The 21,901-nt window shown below is 43.0% G+C and overlaps 1 protein-coding gene across 1 annotated transcript in view; it reads right to left on the minus strand.

Annotated features, from left to right (window-relative positions):
• LOC123366635 (protein eyes shut homolog) overlaps positions 1-7,170 on the minus strand; it is a 220,115-nt gene extending 212,945 nt beyond the window's left edge. The window contains exons 1-2 of the mRNA XM_045010282.1: positions 7,124-7,170; positions 6,844-6,968 (exon numbers count right to left, since the gene is read on the minus strand). Coding sequence (XP_044866217.1) covers positions 6,844-6,968; positions 7,124-7,170 — 172 coding nt within the window. The remainder of the gene's footprint in view (positions 1-6,843; positions 6,969-7,123) is intronic.
• Between the last annotated feature and the right edge of the window lie 14,731 nt (positions 7,171-21,901).

Genomic DNA, 21,901 nt, shown 5'->3' on the forward strand with positions numbered 1-21,901 from the left:
TCTGTTGGGTGGCTGCCTGCCCGCTAGCATGTAACATGACCCGATGCATTGAAATATCCAGTTTGATATTGTTTGAGTAGACACACCTTGTCCTTTGACTCTCTCCATGTAAGTCAGAAACAGCCTGGGAGATTTCTGAAAGGGTCTTGTCCTGTCCAGATGGAATAATACAACTCTGCTTACATCCATCATATGCAGCTTTGCTCCATTCTCCCAGTGTGAGACTTGGGAAGAGTATAGGTCATTCCACCAAATAGCAACTGGAGGACTGAGGAAGGTGATGTCTTCTTGGGGATAGACCAAAGGCAGCCATGTCTGAAGTTACTGGAAGTGTAGCTTCACATATGGGGTAATGAACATACAAACTGCCATAAAACCCACCAGCCTATAGAAGGATCTTACTCACTTCAAGAGGTGGGAATGCAGATGGGAGCAGAGATCATGTGTTCTATTGGCAGTGGCTCTTCTTGTGTTGAACATGGTCCTGATGAACTCTATCTACCACACAGGTGTTCATGTTGATTTCTTCTAATTTACCAGCATGCACAAATATGTGAACAGCTATAGAATGCACACAGTGTTGTCACAGACTTGAGATTCTAGTGTCCCTTGACCAGCCAGTCATCTAAGTATGGGAACACCTCAATACTCATACTTCTGTGATAGGCTGCCACAAGCATAAGGCACCAAGGATGCTGCAGAGAGCCCAAAACGCAAAACCAAGTATTGGTAGTGACTGTTGTCCAACAAACCACAGGAAATGCTTGTGTACTGGTTGTATCACAACAAGAAAGAACATATCCTTGAGGTCGAGACAGCATATCAGTCTTTCTGGTCTATGAAGAGGATGATGGACACAAGGGAGACCATCTTGAACCTGAATTTCTTAATAAAGGTGTTCAGGGTTCTAACATCTAACATTTGTTGAAGCAGGGTCTGCTTCAAGGTACCTTCTCTATGTTCTTGGGAATGAGAAGGTACCTTGAATAGAGAGCCCTTTCCCTGTGCTAAGGGCAAAACTCTACCATGCGCAAAGCAAGAAGGACTTAACTTTTAGTCAAAGCAGGCTCTTATGGGAAAGGTCCCTGAAAAGAGACAGGGAAGGAGGATGGCTGGGGGAGGGAAGAAGAACTGAATGGCATTGCCTCTCTGTATTACATCAAAAAACCAGTAGTCTGAGGTGTTTAGCTTTACCAGATATGTAGGAAGTGAGCCAGAGGGTTGCTGAAAGGAAAGGAGAGTAAGGATCACAAAATGAATGATATGCTGTCCTCAGGCACTGAATCAAATCTGCTGCCTGGTCACTGCCAAAGTAGAGTGGTGTAAATAAGACACAGATCCCCCATGCAATGGACTGTCTTCTTGAAAGTCTCTGCCTGTGGCCCAGATGCTCAGATGGTCTTTACTGCAAGAATGGCTATTGCTGATAGGATTGGGATCTGAAGTGCCCTATTCTGGAGGCTGGGGTAATGATCCCTAAGGATCCATGGGTGGCCCTAGCATCTTGGAGAGATCTCATGGCCTTGTCAGACTTCACATGAAAGAGCAAGCAGCCCTCATATGGCAGGCTCTCAATAGTTGTTTGTTCATAATTCTTTAGATTTGCCTGCCAAGGCCAGTCAGCAAGAGTGTCACATGGTGCCTGATGTTGCCATCATCCTAGAGGCAGTATGTTTCATTCAAGGCCACCTGTAGCTTGGTTCTGGCCATCATATGACCTTCTGCTGGGATAATCTGGAAATCATCCTTGCAATCCTGAAGCAGCTTGTCAGTAAACTGTTGTATAGCAAACCAGTTGATGGAGTCATATTTTGCCAAGACTGCCCTGTTCAGTGGTTTTCAACCTTTTTTGATTTGCAGACCCCTAAAAAATTTTGAATGGATGTGCAGACTCCTTTGGAAATCTTAGAGACTGTCTGTGGACCCCACAGGGATCTGCAAACCACAGGTTCAAAACCACTGGCCTAGTAGTTCAAGATCTGCATTTGAAGGCTTGAAGTGGAGTAGGATTTCTGGCAGGTTGAGGTACTTTCCTTCCTTGTCCTGGTCGATTTATGGTGCTCAGAGAACTTATATAAAGTTCTGACTGACCCTTAATGTCTGACAGCCTGGTGGTCTTATGTAGCCCCAAAAGTTGGATCCAGGGAGGGAGATCTTCACCACTTGTCCTCTGAAGATTTGCAGTCCAAGTCTGATTTGTCTCTGTGCTTTTCAGACAAGGAAGCTGTGGGCTTGAATGATCTTTCAAGATTAAAGCCAGGACAGATTTTGACAGCCTCCAGTCTCCCAAGGATCCAGGCATGTGGTCAGAGACCAGCCTCATCCCCTGATCCATGAGGAGAGCCCTCAGATGCACCTCCCTTCAGTGGAGGGTCTGCTTCAAGAAGGACCTACAGATTTTGTAGCACTCCAAACATGCCCCTCATCAAGGCAAACAAGATATTTTGTGTGTCTGTTATTCAGCCTCCAGCACCTCTGGCAACTACAAAAGTGAACATGGAGTAGAAGAGCTTATATGCCACCTCAGTGGAGACTACTGATTAGAATATTCTCTGACATCTGCACACCAACTGTAGAACTATAGGGACTAGCACTCAAAGAGGAACTATACAGATACCCCACTCATTGCTAAATGTCTGCTGCACATATTATTCCTTCTATTTTAATTCCTAACATTTTTAAAAAAAAGACTTTGCTCAACTAGTCTTACCCCCTGCCAAACATATAATTTCACCCAGTGATTCCTGTCCCAAGTCCATAACTTCTGTTTGAGCTATTGTGTATCTTTTAGAAAGATATCCAGTCTTTATTTAAAGACTTCAAGTGGTAAAGAATGCACCACACCCCAAAGTACATTGTTCCAATAGCTAATTGGTTCTTAGTGAGCAAGAGACGATAGAATGCATTATTTGTAGATGCTGCCATTTGAATAAGATGATATATGGAACTTGTCATAAGCATTAGCAGCATATCTGAAGTGAATGATCTTCACCTAAAGATGGCATGGAAGGTCAAAACCAGGTGCCTGAGCTGTTGGATCTGTCACAAGACAGGCACTGCCTATGTATGAAGCTTGTCCTTGACACCTAATATGTCATCTGGAGGTAATATCAAGGTTCCTTAGGGGAATTGTCCAAACAGGATGTCTTGAACCGAGACAGTGGCTCAGTGGATTAAACACATCTTTAAATAAGGGTAGATGCTTGGGACTGTAAGGAGCAGATTCTTCAAGGTGACTTGTTGCCTGATGTCAGGAGGGGTGATGTCTACTAGTCCTGTGTAAAAAGAGCTGAGCCACACTGGGAAGCAATATTCTTCTTCAGAATAGCACCAAGAAAGCCCAGAATTTCTTAGTGTCTGCACATTGGCTCCACAGGCAGAATCAGCTAGTTTGCTGATTAAGTAGCTTTTTTGTCCTTATCAGTGAGCTCTTGGTAAGATGTTCTTTGAAAATCAAGGTATAATCCAATGTAACATCTAGGTACACAGGCTTTGGGTCATGGTCCAGCCCGTGTCCATTCAAGAAGATACTAAGATGTGTGTTGTCCTCCGTGTACTATAGAGAGAAGCAGCTGGAAACTGTATTTTTGGTCCTACATTTACATCTTCATCTTTTACAATACTGTATGATCTTTTTCATATCAGTATTTAGAACTTCTAGGTGACCAAAATCCTCATCTTGTACTGCTAAAGAGATGTCAACTGTGTAAATAAAATGCCTGGCAGTGCTGCAGAGAAGGTCATTGGTGAAAAAATTGAAAAGTGTTGGTTCTAGAACTAAGCTCTGAGAGAGACCATTGTTCTGGGACCTCCAGGGACTGTTTGTTTGTTTGTTTACCGACATGGAGCTTGGAACTGGTGGCTCTTCAGTGCTTCACCACCTGTCTAGTGAAATAGTGTTTCCTAATATCCCACCTAGACCTTCCCTACTGCAACTTGAGACCATCACTCATTGTTCTGTCATCTGCCACCACTGAGAACAGCCTAGCTCCATCCTCTTTGGAATCCCCCTTCAGGTAGTTGAAGGCTGCTATCAAATCCCCCATCACTCTTACCTTCTGCAGACTAAACAAGCCCAGTTCCCTCAGCCTCTCCTCATAAGTCATGTGCCCCAGTCCCTGATCATTTTAGTTGCCCTCCACTGGACTCTTTCCAGTTTTTCCACATCCTTTCTGTAGTTGGGGGCCCAAAACTGGATGCAATACTCCAGATGTGACCTCACTAATGCCGAATAGAGGGGAATAATCACTTTCCTTGATCTGCTGGCAATGCTCCTACTAATGCAGCCCAATATGCCGTTAGCCTTCTTGGCATCCAGGGCAACTGCTGACTCATAACCAGCTTCTCATCCATTGTAATCCCCATGTCCTTCTGCAGAACTGCTGCTTAGCCAGTTGGTCCCCAGCCTGTAGCAGTGCATGAGATTCTTCTGTCCTAAGTGCAGGACTCTGCACTTGTCCTTGTTGAACCTCATCAGATTTCTTTTGGCCCAATCCTCCAATTTGTCTAGGTCACTCTGGACCCTATCCCTATCTTCCACCATATCTACCTCTCTCCCCATCTTAATGTCATCTGTGAATTTGCTGAGGGTGCAATCTATCCCATCATCCAGGTCATTAATAAAGATATTGAACAAAACCGGCCCCAGGAACAACCCCTGCACATTCCTCATATGAGGAGAAAATGTAGATCTTATAATAACTTCTTGGAACTGACATGGTGGCAGATTTGTGAATGGCTTTTATGAACTGCATTGAAGATTCTTCAGTAGAAATGTTGTGTGGAGTACAAGAAATGTAGCAGTCAATGAACTGCGTAAAGCTTAGCCAGTTTGCTTTCTGATAGTTCCAGCAAGTGTTTTTATTGGTGCTTACAATAAGTATGGTTATTCCAACTTTGGTGAGAATTGGATGGTGTTGACTATGTGGGAAGTTTTTTGATATAATACTTACAGGTTGAAGTGGGTGATTGCCAGTACAGGTGGTCTAGGTGAAGTCAGGTGAATCTTGTTTCCATCTGGCAGAATGAAAACTACCCTGTTGTTTTGAATGATGGATGAGGAGAAAGTCCTGGAGAAAGATCCAGTCCAAAAGGTCCATTTTGATCTGATTCTCCATATTCCCAGATAGTGAGGTGGCAGGGTGTGGGAGCTCAATAAGAATATTTGGGGTAGGCCAGTCTTGGTTAGGCCATTTGCACTCCAAAGTGACCCACTCTAACAACATCACAGAGGTCTGAATTAAGTGGGAGTGGTTCCATATCAGCAAAATCTGCTCTAACATAGGTAGCATGACCATATTTACTATGCAAACAGTATAGTTTTAACTTTGATGTTAAAAGTGGTTGGCAGAAAAGATTTGACATGTCTCCTGAAGGCAGATTACATTCATATTATATTTGGAGGCTAAGGACTAAAGAATGTGTTTAGGAGGTGAGAGACCATCAAAGGATTTTCAGGGATAGGCCAATATCCAAGGTTTCTTGATCATGGTTAAGATAGCTGAGATTGCTTGACAGTCCATGCTGGCGGGGATCTAAAAGATTTGGCTACTAACTGCAGCTTCAATTTCTCCTGCTAAAGAGTATACAATGAAAACATAGCTGCATTATATCAGGCAATATAAAGGAACGAAGGAAGTTAATCAGTCTTGGAGCATGGCTTGAAACAGAAGAAGGAAAGGTTTTGAAAGAATATGAAGCACACATTTTTATATATAAAGCAATTGAGTTGCGGCATCGGGTACTAACTGAAGTGGCCAAGGCACTGCTGATATTAAACAACATATAACTTATCAATACAAATGACATACAGCAGTTACTCCTGAAACATACAGGCCCTAGTAGATGACCCAATGGAGGTGTTTTGTGACCTTGCTTTATATAGTTCTACAAAACTGATAGTCCTCCACTGACCCATAAAGGCTAATAGTTAAACCTTATCCAGATGTACAACTGTTAGTAGCTGCCAGTTTGAGAAGTTTCTGTCTCATCTGTCACCCCATTTATAGTTTTCAGAAACATCATGACCACACATGCCTTTAGTCAAAAACGTGTTGAACAATTTATCACAATTAATGCTATTTTTTACCCAGTTAAAATAACTTTTAAAAATTTGTCCTAACACAGTTCTTAACTGATTTAGAGTTTAATTACAGTAATCAAGATCATAGACTTAATCAGGACCTATAGACACAGGGAACAAATATTTGTGAATGGGCTCTTCAATCTAGCAGACTAATAAGAAGGTTCAGGTTGGAAGTTGAAGCTAGACATATCCAGACAGGAAATAAGGTGTATTTTTTTAATTATATAGGGTAATTAACCATTGGAAAAATTACCAAAGGGTTGTGGTGGATTCTCCATCATTGGCAATTTTAAAATCTTGATTATGTATATTTTTTAAAATATGTTCTAGTTCAAAGAGGGATTATTTCTAGGAAGTTTTATGGCTTGGAATATAGAGGCAGTCAGACTAGATGATCATGCTGGTCCCATCCCTCCTTGGAATCTACGAAAACCTGTAGATCTAGGTTTAGCCAATGTTTCAAACTGTCTTAATAAAATACTTAATTTTAATTTGAAGCCCTTTTAATATGTTAATTAGAGTAGTTAATTCTATCCTTAGCCTGCATTCATTTTTTTCAAGTGCATCTGGCAATGCATGTTCTAACAAGAGGGGAAGTTTCTTATAATGATCTTGTCTTTACATACATCAGATAAAAGGCATAGTTTAACTTTTGAACTGTATATTTTAACTGAGGTTACAAACAAAAACAACTTCCTCATATAATAGTAACTATGAATTTAAAATGTTCTGCTTGAGAATAATCTGTCAGTAATTACCATGTTGACATTTGCAAGTGTATCCATTGATATGATCTTCACAGGTTGAACCGTGTAGACAAGGCGATGAACCACACTCATTAACTTCTATTTCACAAAACTGACCAGAAAATCCAGTGTGACACCTGAAACAAACAACATTCCATAGTGATATACTGCACCTGTTCCATTATATGTATTATTTTCTCTGTAGAGATAATTCATATAATGTATTGACATTTACACTGGCAGGGCACAAGTGCACATATGTAATTTTTCTTTTGACTAGTTTCTGTTGTACCTCAAGGTTTCACCATTAAATCGGTAGTGATCTTCTTGTGGTTTCATGATATCTCAACACCTCTTCAAATTCCTATCTAAACTCTAAAAGTTAGTTCAAAAGTAAATCTAACAGGCTTTGCTTCCAGTTTATTGGCTCTAAAAAGGTGGGTAAACAAATACTTGAAAAAAATCCTCTTCTTAATATGCTCTTGGGAAGAGCTCCTTCTACTAAAGTATGGTTTATTTAGCCAAGTAATAACAGTCTAGGCGTAGAAAATTATCTATGGTGAAATGTATCCCCACTAGAGATAACTAGAGCAAAAAGACTAAGGACTAGTAACCATGATTTGATTGCTGTTGTCAGGTGTATCTAATAACAGCTCTGCCTCAAAAAAATTTCCAGTATGTTTCAGTAGGTTTTCTGGATTTGACTTTTTTTTTAAAATCAAACCTGACTGTGTGATCCTTTACCAATACCAAGGTAGTCCCTAATAATTTCAACAATAGCTTGAAAATCATGAATTCTCAGCTACTCACGCTATTTGGCTGTGGTCCACTGTATTCTACTGAAGACATATTAGGGCAGATATTTTTTTCAAACTAGCAAAAAGAGGGTGTGAAAACTGCCTTTTTCAGTTTGTGTGTTTGGCTCACCTGGATATGCACCATGCTTATATGTTTTTGGAATTCAGGTCAACCTAAATCTGAAACCTAAAGCAAATATGAATCTAACCTAGGCAGATTTCCCATTTTCCTAATGAAACAGATGTATTTCACTGGTGAGATTGCCTGTGGCTCTCATCCTTTGTGCATGTGCACACATATGCATCTGCATACACACACATGCCTTCTGCATGACAGAACTTTTATTCACCCACAGGACCCCACTCCTCTCAAAACACCACTCCTAAGAGTCGGCCCAAGCTCCTTACTTATTGTTAGGTGATTCGGGTGCAGGTAATGGCCCTCAGCAACTTCTACCAAAGTCTTTGCAGGCAACCTATGGGACCATTCCCTAGGAAAGTGAGCGAGAAGTCCTTATGTCCTTCCATCCTATTCAGGAAGCACCTTCTAGGAAGTGGGCAGCCTCTTCACCCCGTCTGTTCCTCATTCAAAAGCAGCAGTGTGGGAAACAAACTTTCTTGCTGAAGCTACTGCCCGTATTTCTTTTCTTCTTATGTCAGAGATGCTCAATCCACTACTATTATTAAGTAGGTCCTTTGTGTAATCAGAGCAAGTAGAAGTGGGGGCAGAAGCTTTCCTTCCCAGCTGTCCCAAAAATACTAGATAGAAAGACACAGCATAAGAATCACCAACCCAGATCAGACTGGGATTCCAGCTAGTCTAATATTCTGTCTCTGAGAGTGGCTAGTGTCAGTTGTTTCACTAGGAGGTGAAATAAAACCCAAAATAGGCATATCTAAAATAAAGTGAGAAGAGAATTTTTTTCCTAACCATCTTTGGTTAGTGGCTGGCTTATGCCCTGAAGCATGAGAATATCCCTTCTAAATTACCTTATCTAAAAATAGCTGTGGATTTTCTAAATACCCTGAGTAAAGATAGATGGAAGAAGCAGGCCACCTGGCCACTCTTAAATAGCTGTAAGAGGAGGTTATAGGCCACCAACCTACTGCTCCCCTAGATACTAAGGCTATGTCCACACTTGCAACTGTACAAAGTTACATGTGAATTGTTGTGCCATAACCCCCAACTGTCTCCATCTGAAGCTTTGAAGCATGTTCCTGAAGGAGAGCACACAGCGAGTAACATAGCACGCATGAGGAGTGTGGGTATATATACACCTCTACTGCGGCATAGCCCTGTACCCTTCTGCAATGCAGTGTGGATGGGGGCAAGGCATGTATATGAGGTCATGAGTATCAATAGTCCTCCAGGGCCACTCCCATAATGCATTGAACACTTCGCTGTCTGAACCTTACCCAAACGTATAAAGGTCCCCTGCCAGAGGACATGTGCTGAGCAGTTCCGAACAGTTCATTGGGAATGCAAGGATCGTGTTCTAAGAGCTGCCATCTCATCTCTGTAGCACATGCAGGTGCTCATCAATGTGTTGTCAAAGTTCATCATCCTCCATAACTTTGCCCAGACTGGCAGGAACATACAGCTCTACTGGGAGATTTCACAGAGGCTGAGAGAGGCTGGCAATCATGAGATTCTGTCCCAGTGCCAGGAGCACATGAAGCTCCTGAGGTTCCATACCAGAGTGCGATGTACTCAAAACAGTCACTCTGGGATGCCTCGCACAGTCCCATGCTATGATGAACTGGACTGGGTGCTCTCCCAGGCTGTAAATACATAGCCTGAAGTGACTCATGAGTTCCTCCTCAACCCCACTGGCCTCATAATATGATGTGATGCTGATGAGGGGCAGGGCACCAAGGAAGCCCAGGGAGACCCACGGAAAGAGGGGCATGTGATTCTGCACCTCTACTCAGCGGACCCGGTTGAGGAAGTCAACACTGAGGAGGACCCAGAGTTGCTGCAGGAACCAGAACACAAGGTTTGTATGTTTTTACAATGGACACCTCCCTTCCTGCCCCCACTCCCTGGAAATATCCCATCTTGCTCTAGTGATACATACTTGAAGCTGGCTCCCAATCCATACCACCCCACCCTCCACCCTGACATGATCCCCGAGCAATTTATTGCAGTAAATCAATGATTTTATTGAAATCCCATAAACCATTGTCATGCACGTAACAGCAGAAGCTATAGGAAAGATTTTAAGGAGCAGTCACTGTGCCCCTGTGTCTGGGCATTTCTTGAGTAGCACTTTGGTAGCAATAGTCCCTGGGCCATGTGAGCTGGGGAGAAAGGGCGGGAAGCACCAGTGGAGAAAGAACAGTTTAATGGTTGTTCAAACACCCAAAAGCACTGCTCTCCCATCCTTGCTTCCCCTTAGGTACAGGAGCCATGTGGAAGGGAGTTGGGGATGGTTGCTAGCTTGGACACAGGCTCATCTAGGTCCGGGAAGAGACAAGGTGAGTGAGGTAGGACCTGTCACACTGTCTGTAGTGACTCACAACTGTGAGTGCCTACCTCAAGGCAGACTGTCAGAATCAGGGCAGACACTCCAAACTGGTGGTGTTTCTAAATTAGATTTCACCAAGCCAGTACCACACATGGATTCCTGGATCACAATACCAGTCTTACCATGGAGTCACAGACAGTCCCCTTAGATGCTCCAGTCTATCTTGCTGCCCAGACAGTGGTCACTTATACCAAAGATCACATCACATTTAGGTTGTTTCCAGTCCCAAGTGACCAGTCACTTACCCCAGATCAATTGGTATTCTAGATCTTACATCAAAGACTATGCTGGGAGCCACTTCTACAGTAAATTAAGTTAAGATTTATTAGCTACAAAAAGGAAGTAAGAGTTATTGAGAGGTTAAAGCAGGTAAAATATATGTACAGGTGAGTCACAGTCTATAATTTGGAATGGTAGCAGAGATGTAGTAATCTGACAGTTTCCCAGAATTCTCTCAGGGCTACCCAGAATAACACTGGGGATCTTCATATTCTTATTCAATTATTCTGCCCTGTTAGAATCCAAACAGTACAGAGATGAAGGAGCTTTCCTTCAGTCCATTCCTGTAGCTTCTTCTGACAGAAAATAAGCTGACAGTGTCTCTACCCATGTGGGCTTTTCCTTTGCTGACAGCGAGTGAGGAATGCATTGACAGTCTTTGACCTCCTAACATCACACACAATGACCACTTGTTTAGAATTTAGCGCTTCTTTCTCCTTTGATGGGTTATTTAGTTACAGAAGTAAACACATGTAAATGTTTGCTATTACATTATAACAGGATACGGATAAGTGACAACGATGCATGTAACATCCCATTAATTTTCATAAAGTTGAAACTCCAAATACACACTTATACATTTAACAATTATTTTGATCTATACTAATACACAAGTGAATTGACCTCAGGCTTTGGCATGAGCTGGCACCTGGTCTGCCAGCACCAAAGGACTAATTGTTGCTTCTCTGATATCCTGGGACCTAAATGGCTACAACAACACTGCATATATCAATGTGTGAACCTTAGGTTCACATAGAAACCTGAGACTAGGCAAACTTCTGTTTTTGTAAAGCCCTCATGTCTAAACCATAATTGATTGGGAAGTACTTGTGACAGTGTACCCCATAAGGCTTTATGGGGTGGGGGTGCTTATAAATGTATGTATGATATAACTGGAATACAGGTTTGCTACTTATGCCATGTAACATATCTATGTAAAGGTTATGATCTACTGGTTATGTTCATCCTAGTTGTATGCAGGCACCATTTGTGTGTTCAAAGTTATGAACATTGGCTGTATAATTACTTGATTTCTAAGTAGCCTTAGTTAGAACATTTGGTCACTTCTTGGGAAAGGAATGTGCTTAGTCAAGAAGCATTTAACAGACAAAAGAGCTTGGAAGACTCCAATCCACATAAGAAGTCTACCTGAGGACATTCAAGGTAGCATGTGGGTAATGGCTGCTCCCTGCAAGTCCTGAGTCATGTATGGGCATGTGACTTGCCCATGTGATTCCAAATCTCCATTATGTGACTGGATTCTACACAGGGTGAGAAGAGGGTCTCCATCCACAAGAGAGAGTCTATTTAAACCACTGGGAGACCCCTCCATTTGGTCTTCAGCTGGCTAAAGAAGGAGCCTCTCCACCCCCCAGGATACTTAAAGGAAACTGGAACAAAGGACAGTAACTACAGGAGGTGTGAATAATTGCTGGACCCAGGCTAAAAGGAGATTAGCCTGTAAAAGGGAGCATTCTGGAACTGGTGAGGATCCTATCTTTATTTAGTTTGATTAGACATAGATTTACGCATTTTATTTTATTTTGCTTGGTAACTTACTTTGTTTTGTCTGTTACTACTTGGAACCACTTAGATCCTACTTTTTGTATTTAATAAAATCACTTTTTACTTATTAATTAACTCAGAGTATGTATTAATACCTGGGGGAGCAAACAAATGTGCATATCTCTCTATCAGTGTTATAGAGGGCGAACAATTTATGAGTTTACCTTGCATAAGCTCTATGCAGGGTAAAACGGATTTATTTGGGTTTAGACTCCATTGGGAGTTGGGCATCTGGGTGCTAAAGACAGGCACGCTTCTGTGAGCTGTTATCAGGTAAACCTGCAGCTTTGGGGCAGGTAATTCAGACTCTGGGTCTTTGTTGAAGTAGACAAGAGTGTCTGGCTCAGCAAGACAGGGTGCTGAAGTCCTGAGCTGGCAGGGAAAACAGAGATAGAAGTAGTCTTGACACATCGGTTGGCAGCTCCCAGGGGGGTTTCTGTGATCCAACCCATCACAGTACTGATATGTGATTTACCAGTTCTTGGATTAATAGTCTGTAAAATGAATGAAAGATCACAAATGCTTAACAATAAATGAATTTTTGGTCTCTTAGGACTAGCAAAATCTGCTATGCCATTCTCATTAAAATTAATGGAACTCAGCATCTCTGAAAATCAAGCCACTTATTCAGGTGCCTAAATATGGTTCTATGAACATAATTTTACAGCTATAATTTGTACACAGGAGTGCCTAATGCTAGAGGAGGAAGAATCTTTGATAAACCTGTACATTTTACACTTTTAAAAGCATGTCAGCCACATTATGATGTGGAATAAAAGTAGAAAACATATAATAAGCAAATACAATTTGCCCTCATTCACCCTACTCAGATGGAAAAAAAATTATATATACCCATGAAAGCACTCAGGTGTCCTGAAAATCAAATCCCACAGAAATCAGTGTGCACAGAAAACCATTTTTCTTTCTTTTGTTGTTAAATTAGACAATCATTTAATTTAAAGGCTATTTAATGCCAAAAAAAAGTCTTGTTAGACATTTTCTTATTAATGTTATAGTGTTCAATTTACTTGTGATTAGATAGCATAACTGTGTATGAATACTGTCCAATAATCACAGAGTGGGAAATGCACTACAAAATGACTCTGGTCAGTTGCAAAACAGCTAGGATTAAATACATTTGCTCTGAGTGTTTGCAAATCACAAGAGACAGTACACCTTTATTATTAGAAGCTTTCCTGAAATCAACCATTTTGCAAGTTGGAATAAAATGCACATTTCCTGAGAGTGCTAATAAAGTTATTGTAATTATTGGTACTATTCTGTACCCCAACCCCATAGGGTGCCAGTAGCATGCCCAATGTACTACATCTCAGAGTACCATAGGGGCTTCAACAGCTAGGCCTTGTAGACACTAGCCCTGGTTGGTCTCAATAACCACTCAAGACACTTGGCAAGGGGAAAGATTTTTACTAGGGCTAGCAGGAAAGGGGAAATGTTTCAGATACTGTAGGTACAGAGGCTGAAGCAGTTACAGTTCAAAATCAGCAACAGCAGTTCTTGTTTGGGTCCCTGGAACAGTCCAATTGAGAGTCAGGGCTCTTCAGGCTTAATGCCTGGGTGCCCTCTCCAGCCCAGTCTCTATTCAAACAAAAAAACATTTGTGGGTATTCAAGTTAGGCTCAGTCATTCTCTCTCTCTCTCTCATTGAGTCCCTTTGCACTGGTTCCCTGCCCAGTCACTGCTCCTCTCCAATAAGTCCCACCCAGACTTGCACCCAATTGTCATGTCTGGCATTCACAGCTCGTTCCACATGAGGCTTTATCTACTGTTCCTAGGGTTTGTCTGTAGCTTCCTACTGCCATGCGATTCCCACTCCCAAACAGACCCCAGACACTTTCTGGTTCAGAACTTTTCCACATACCAGGACAGGGGAAGGGGAAGTGCAGTGAGGAGGAGGCTGATAGGAAACATAATCCCTTGTTAATATGAAAGAACTTCTTCAGATATTTAGCCATATTAGCATGAAAAGAGATGTAACCAAGACATTTAAAAAAAAAAAGTCTGGTACAATGCATTTGGTATCATGTTTTTGTATTAGACCTAAACAGTGTGCTAAGTTTCAAAACTTGTTTACAAAATTTCCCCGATAATACAAATCTGTATTAGACAGTGGTCATACTTATAAATTGTTTTAGATAAGCAGGTAAATTTACCCTTTTTGGTATTCTCCAAAAGAATTATAGAGCGTACCGCAAATACTGATGCAACTTCCTTATCTAAGGCAAAATTAGCCCAAATTTAAGGTTGTACAAATCCTGTTTTAAAACTAATTTACTGTGGTTGCATTTAAAAATCCAGCATTTCTACACTGTAGTATGTAACATGCCACAGTTTTCCCTTACAGCTAGAACAGAAAATAACTGTCCTGTGTTGCATTTGTTGGGAAATGCTGGCTTTTTTCACGGTGATTGCTCTAAATTACGCTATTGAGTAATAGCCCCAAAACAGCAAATAGTAAATTTGTGACATTTTAGTAATATAAACATTAGAGATGGGGGAAAAAAGACTGTCAGATTAACAAATTCATCCCCTTGTAAGCGTGAGGTATATTCATGATATACGTCATGTATCCAATATTAAATAAAGATTGCATTTAGTCCTGGCCATAATGTCAAAAAGAGAATTAGACCCAGAACCTTCACATTGGCCAAAATCAGAAGAGTAATTCTCTCTGTAATTCTCTGGAAAAGAAAACCAACTCATAACTAATACATTAGTGTGTATATTTGAATTTAAGAAATGACTTTGGTATTGTTTACATTCTGATACTTTATTTCTCTCTAGGTTTTCAGTGTCTTCAATGGGGCTTACAAAAATGCTGATTTAACTGTTCTAACCCCAGCCCACTTTAACAAACTGTACATTACGATGTGATCACTTTTTGTAATATTAAATTTTATAATTAGCAAGTATAAGTAGAATTATAAAATTCAGCTCCAGTGATAAACTAATTTTAACATGATTTGCACAGTTAGCTCAAATCCTTTTTGAAAATATTTTTTTATGAGCAACTCAGGTCTTAAGAGCTTTGCAATTCATAAAGGAAATATAATTCTTTCAGTGGCTCATCACTGGGATGATGTTTATGTGGGGAGATTTTAATGAAAGTGTCATCTATAGGTGAAGAATTTCATCATGCCAGGACTGATTGAAATACTGTATACTGATTAATATTTAATAAAAAATAATGCTTTTAGAAATAAATATGCACATCTGGCTTTAGCACAAGTAACTGCTACATCTTTATTTAATGAAAAAAGTTTGAGATTTTTAACTTACAAAAGCTGCCAACATGAGATTTGATGTTTCAGTACTAAAATGAAGCAAAAGATCATGGTTCATTTCTTGTTCAAAATATGTTTAGAATCTAATCTAGTCTTTGCAGTAATGACCACAAAGCCCTTTTCTTTCTGCTGGTTATTTCTGATTTTTCCGTTCCCTCCCATCCTCCAGCAAATGCTGAACTGATACAGTGCACTACCTCCTGTCAGTCATTAACAGGAACTGTTGCCTTAATTTGTTGCAGGCACATATAGTACCAGGACAATATATTCCACTGATGAGGACAGGCAGGAGAATAAAGTTCACAACCAGGGTTTCAAAGTGAAAATCTGCTGCTTGATTAGCTTTTAAAAACAAACCTCTCCCCAAAATACCAGATAGTTACTTGGGTCTATTTTGGTGTTCAATGGTCTCATGACTATGGTGACCAGAGACCCTGTTTTTAAAGGGACAGTCCCATATTTAAGCCCTCTGGCAGGTGTACCAACTTTTTCTTAAAAACAGGCTAATTGTCCCGTATTTTCCGTCTTCGCTCCCGTCAGTACTGGTAGGTCCAGCTGCTGGCTGAGTCTCTGCTGGGCAGCCACCCATCCACCAGAGGCCGATGAAGGGGGTGGGCGTGCAGGCTTGTGGTGAGGCAAAGATTCAGCACGCAGGTCCAGCCACTCTCCAGCTAGTCCGTCAGCACAGCCCCCACTGCATGCCAGCTCTCGGCCAGCAGGGTTCCACCATCTGTGCCGTTTCTGGCCAGCACTGGCTGCACGCTGAAAGCTGCGGTGGCCAGTCAGTGCAGGCAGGTGCCAGGCGGTGGTTGGTTACATGTCGCCTCTGCTGCCCACCCATCGGCCCTTTACATGCTTCCCCTCTATCTGTCCTCTTCCTACTTTGCCCCTTCACCCCACAGCCCCGCTGCTCCTCCATATCCCCCACAGCGAGTCACTTTCTACTTCCAGCGCTGTGCAGAGAACCAGCCCCTGGTGGGAGCACTCAGCTCACCAGAAGCCCAGCTGGCAGGCTCCTTCCTCCCTGCACTACCTCTGGCTGGGCTGGCACCCCGGGGAAAGCCCAAGACCCTTTGGTCCGGGGCACTGGCCAGGAGGAGCTGAGCCCTGAATATGCCAAAGCCCCGCACAGTGCTGGCACAGGGAAGCTAAGCTCTGGAGTGATGTGGGGGAAAGTGTTTTCCAGTCTGTTCATGCCCTGAACCTGCAGGCTCCACAGCAAACCCTGGGGCAGTGGCTTAGCACTCTCTTTGCCTGCCTCCCACCCAGGTCCTGCCCCTCTGTTCCCTAGGCACCTCTTCTGCTGAGCCACCTGTCTCACTGAAGCCTCTGCAGTCAGGTTTCCTGGGTCCTGGTGCACAATGCATCCTTAGGGATTAACTCCTTGCTGCCCGCGCTGTAGCCCAGGAACAGGAGGTGGCTGGGTTATATTGGTGACCAGCAGCAGCCTGGAGGTGTTAGCTGCCTTTTGACACTGTGCAGGCAGGAAAGGACAAGTTGCTTCCAACTGTGGGTAGGAGACGAGATGAGCTCTGCATAGATGCAGGCCAGGTCATCCCTTTCCCCCCACTCCTCCTGTGTGTCTGGAAGCAGCTCCCATCCCTTCCCTCCCACCCAGTGTGGAAAGGCTGCTGCTGGCCACATTCTGGTGTGAACCCTGGCAGAAATCTGGAAAGGGGGGGCATGTGACATGGGAGAGGCGGGTCTGTCCCAGGGGCCCAGCCAGGCACGGAGGGTGGAGAGTGCTGGGCAGGGAGTCACCTCCTCTGTGAGAGAGAGGTGTAGGGAAGTGTGTGTGTGTGTGTGTCACCCCTCGCTGTGTGAACCCTAAAGCCTTACAGATAAGAAGGTAAATAAAAAGAATCCAACTACACAGTATTTCTTTTAACCGGGAATCAGCCAACTTGATGTTAATTTGAACGTTTGTACAACTGATTGCCATTGAACTTGCTTGAATACGAGTAATTTTACCAGGTATCCCATATTCAGAATAGGGAAATATGGTCAATCTACTCATGACAAATAACCAATATTCAGGGCTGGCCCCCATCAGCCTAATCTCTAGGATTCAGATCACCACTGAAATGTCTTGCCCTCCCTTTCCCCCACAAAAGGGAATAAGGATACATATAAAGGTTATGTCAGTCTGCAAAGACTTAGGGCCTCCTCTTCTTCCTCCAGGCTAGTAGGGTTCACCATTATCTCTCAGGTCTCATATTTATCTCTGGGAGCTGGTCCCCTGGAGCCTGTCATCCACGCTGGCCACCAGCCATAAATTGCAATGAAATTACAAACTCAACTTATAAACTTACAGCTTTTTAAAATCTGTCCTTACTCCCTATTAACCTAAAGCTGGGCCTGCTTGGAAGGTGAGAAGGGGGGAAAAAAAACCAAAAAACACCACAAGACACTTTGTCAATGTTGCCAAGGGAAAAAAAAATCCTTCCTGATCCCCAGAACTGACAACTGGCCAGACCCACAGTATCTTGGAAATGCAGTTCAAATTATAGGCAGGGAGGGAGGGGCAGCAACCCCAGCAGAATGGTTGTTGCCTGCCTGGAGAGCTTCATAGATAATCAACTCGCCCTTCCACCCAGATAATCTCTCCTCCTCCCCTGTATTAATCTCTGCCAAGTCATGATCTCCCTGGGTGTTCCTGGCAGGAAGAAGAAGGAAGGTCTGAAGAGCCCAGCCTGATTCCTTACCACCTCCCATCTCCCCTTCCCACCCCCCAGGGGTGTCATTCACTTGCTAGTATGATTCAACCACTCTGCCCTTGAGCGGGGAGCAACACTGATGCAGTGTGGCCAGCTCTCATGATTTTATGAGTACTGAAATATTGTGTGTTTTTCATAGAATCATAGAATATCAGGGTTGGAAGGGACCTCAGAAGGTCATCTAATCCAACCCCCTGCTCTAAGCAGGACCAATTCCCAACTAAATCATCCCAGCCAGGGCTTTGTCAAGCCTGACCTTAAAAACCTCTAAGGAAGGAGATTCCACCACCTCCCTAGGTAACCCGTTCCAGTGCTTCACCACTCTCTGAGTGAAAAAGTTTTTCCTAATATCCAACCTAAACCTCCCCCACTGCAACTTGAGTCCATTACTCCTTGTTCTGTCATCAGGTACCACTGAGAACAGTCTAGATCCATCCTCTTTGGAAACCCCTTTCAGGTAGTTGAAAGCAGCTATCAAATCCCACCTCATCCTTCTCTTCTGCAGACTAAACAATCCCAGTTCCCTCAGCCTCTCCTCATAAGTCATGTGCTCCAGCCCCCTAATCATTTTTGTTGCCCTCTGCTGGACTCTTTCCAATTTGTCCACATCCTTCTTGTAGTGTGGGGCCCAAAACTGGACACAGTACTCCAGATGAGTCCTCACCAATGTCGAATAGAGAGGAATGATCACATCCCTCGATCTGCTGGCAATGCCCCTACTTATACAGCCCAAAATGTATAAGTACATGATGGACCTTGTATGGTCCATGATGGACTTATACAGCCCAAAATGTATAAGTACATGATGGACCTAGATGGACCTTTGGTCTGACCCGGTACGGCCGTTCTTATGTTCTTATTTGTCCCTCTGATGGATCCATTCCATAACACCAGGGTTATGAGATGGTACCTCTCCCTCTGGCCCTACAAGCAGGGGCAGCTCCAGGCCCCAGCACGCCAAGCACGTGCTTGGGGTGGCATGCCATGGGGGGTGCTCTGCCGGTCGCCGGGAGGGCGGCAGGTGGCTCCGGTGGACCTCCTGCGGGAGGTCCACTGGAGTCGCGGGACCGGCGACCGGCAGAGCGCCCCCCCGCAGCGTGCCGCCCTGCTTGGGGCAGCGAAATGGCTAGAGCCACCCCTGCCTACAAGTTCAAGGAACTTCACCGCCCGGGCCATGCACATGCAAATGCTAACTTCTTTTCTTGAGTGGGATGGGAGGAAGATGAGGGACGACCACCATTGGGTCCTACGTTGAGGGGGAGGGTGTGTGATGGGATGTATCAACCCCACACTGGGTCAACAGGGGATGACCAATCACTGTGGGCCCAGGAGACCATCCCCTCTCACTCCTGCTGCACATCTCCAGGTGGTAGGGACAGATAAAAGGAGGGAGCCCAGCTCAGTAGGGATTGGCTGAGGAAGAGGAAGGATGCGTGTTGAGGCTTCTACAAAGGAAGCGTTGACCCTCCAGGCTGTGAACCCTGATTACGCTGTGGAGGACCAGTCGACCATAGAGACTGATGGGGATGCTGAGCTGCTGCCAGCTGAGGAGATGCCCAAGACAGATTTTATGGTGGGAAGTGACTCAAGGAATGTTTAGGAGCTGAGGCTTGAACCCTTAATAGGGTCCTGGATCAGAGCCCGGTGGAGTAGAGTTTCCTTTCCTCCTTCCCCACACTTGCCACTAGGCCTGATATAGACTGATTGTTTGCTCTGCCCCACCCAAGGAGTCAGAGCCCCCAAAAGCTATTACTCGCCCCAGCTACGGGGCTCATGGGCTATAGACTGATTGTTTGCTCTGCCCCACTCAGGGGTCTGGAGTTCCTGATTGTGATCGCTTGTCTCAGTAGGGAATCTCGACGGCTGTGTATCAGGGTGTATCAACCCCGCACTGGGCAAATGGGGGCACCGACTGCTGGACAGACTGAGCCCCTGTGACAGTACTCTTTCGAGGAGTGTAAATAGTTATGATTTAAAAAAAAAAGAGACTGAGAGTCTGGAGTAAATGCTAATACTAATAATAATTATTAAATGTTAATTCACAGACACTTCATATAGTTACTGTGTAATTTTTCCTAAGAAGTTCAGTTTTTCCTCTTAGGAGAAATTAGCCAGTTGTTTCAATGGTATTTTAATCTAAAAAAAAAATCACAGATAGCCCAGGTAAAAAGTTATAAGAACAACAGTGTGTATTTGTTTGTTTTTTGTCTTTTGTGATTTTAAAGTTAAACAGGTACTTCAACAGAAGCAGAAGCTGTCAGACAAATTGGAGTAAAAGAGTTTTTCACAAATCCTGTGTGTTTCAACAGGGTTTCAATCACATAACTCATTTCCCCTTTGACACTGCAGTGCACAATTTCCATTTGAATCAAAGGGAAATGTGTACATGCATCCAAGGAAAGAATTTAGTCAAGTTGATTTTGTGATTTCATGGTCATATCTACAACAAAATATGAATTCATGAATACATAACTTTATTGAAGAACCAAGCAAGAAAATCTTAGTTCAGACACTGAGGACTAGAACTTATAGAATCATAGAAATGTAGGTCTAGAAGGCACCTTGTAATGTCAGCAAGTCCAGCCTCTGCACAGAGGCAGAATCAAGCAAACCCATCCTATCCTTGATAGGTGTTTGTCTACCCTGGTCTTAAAAACGTCCAAGGATGGGGCTTCTACAATGTCCCTTGGAAGCCTATATTTGAACTTAACTACCCTTATAACTAGAAAGTTTTTCCTTATATCTAACCCAAATCTCCCTTGCTGCAGATTAAGCCCATTACTTCTTGTTCTACCGTCACTGGATATAGATAACAATTGATTACCATCCTCTTTATAATATGACTTAACATATTTGAAGACTATTATCTGCTCCCCACTCAGTCTCCTTTTTTCAAGACTCAACTTGACCAATTTAAAAAAAAATTTCCTCATAGGTAAGGTTTACTGTTGCTCTCCTCTCTCTAAGTTAGCCACATCTTTCCTAAAGGGTGGCACCCAGAATTGCACATGGTATTCCAGCTGAGGCCTCACCAGTGTCAACTAGAGTGGGACAATTACCTCCCATGTCTAACATACAACACACCTGGTAATACATCACAGAATGATAATTAACCTTTTTCACAACTGCATCACTTTATTGACCCATAATACTGTCTCCTTGAGAAACTGCTAGCTGTCCTGAATTCCATTAGTGTAGAATTTCTTCCCATGAGACTTTACCTAGCAGTTCTCTGAGTTTGATTAAATCTTTTTTTTTTGAAGTCCATTGTCCTTATTCTGTTGCTTTCACTTGTCTTGATGTAAAATGGTGAGGCTAGATGTCTTTACATCACTTTTATGATCCTTCCAAAACTAGAGCTGTCTGGGGACTATTTCCACCACCAGCACATCAAGACTGCTGTAATTTGAATCTGGCTGTTCCAGCCGCTGGGAATTAAAGAGGTACACCAGTATTGCTCCGGAGTGCTTGTGTAGGGCAGGCTGCACCAGCTATTGCCAGTTAGATGATTATCACGCAAATAAAATCTAAATTGGACATTTAAGCCACCTTTTAGACTGTTTTGCACTCCTGGTACTGAAGAGTAATAAACTGATTTCCAAAAGGCTGAAGGAAATTCATGTTCACATCTTTACAGATATGTAGTTCAGTCAGATTTGCAGTGTCTCTGTTAGAGTAATCAACTATTTTTACTCTAGCTGCCATACTCAGTTCCAAAATACAGATGCACTGCACTGCACCAAATGAGATCAAAGCACCCATTGCCATAGACTTCAATGGAAGCAGGAACAAGTTCATTATTAATACATGTGGGTCATATTTACTTTACATACAGTTTTAGCAAACTATTGCAGCAGTTGTTGCAGTATTTTAGGGTA

Source organism: Mauremys mutica, chromosome 3, assembly GCF_020497125.1.
Source record: "Mauremys mutica isolate MM-2020 ecotype Southern chromosome 3, ASM2049712v1, whole genome shotgun sequence".
Lineage (NCBI taxonomy): Eukaryota > Metazoa > Chordata > Testudines > Geoemydidae > Mauremys > Mauremys mutica.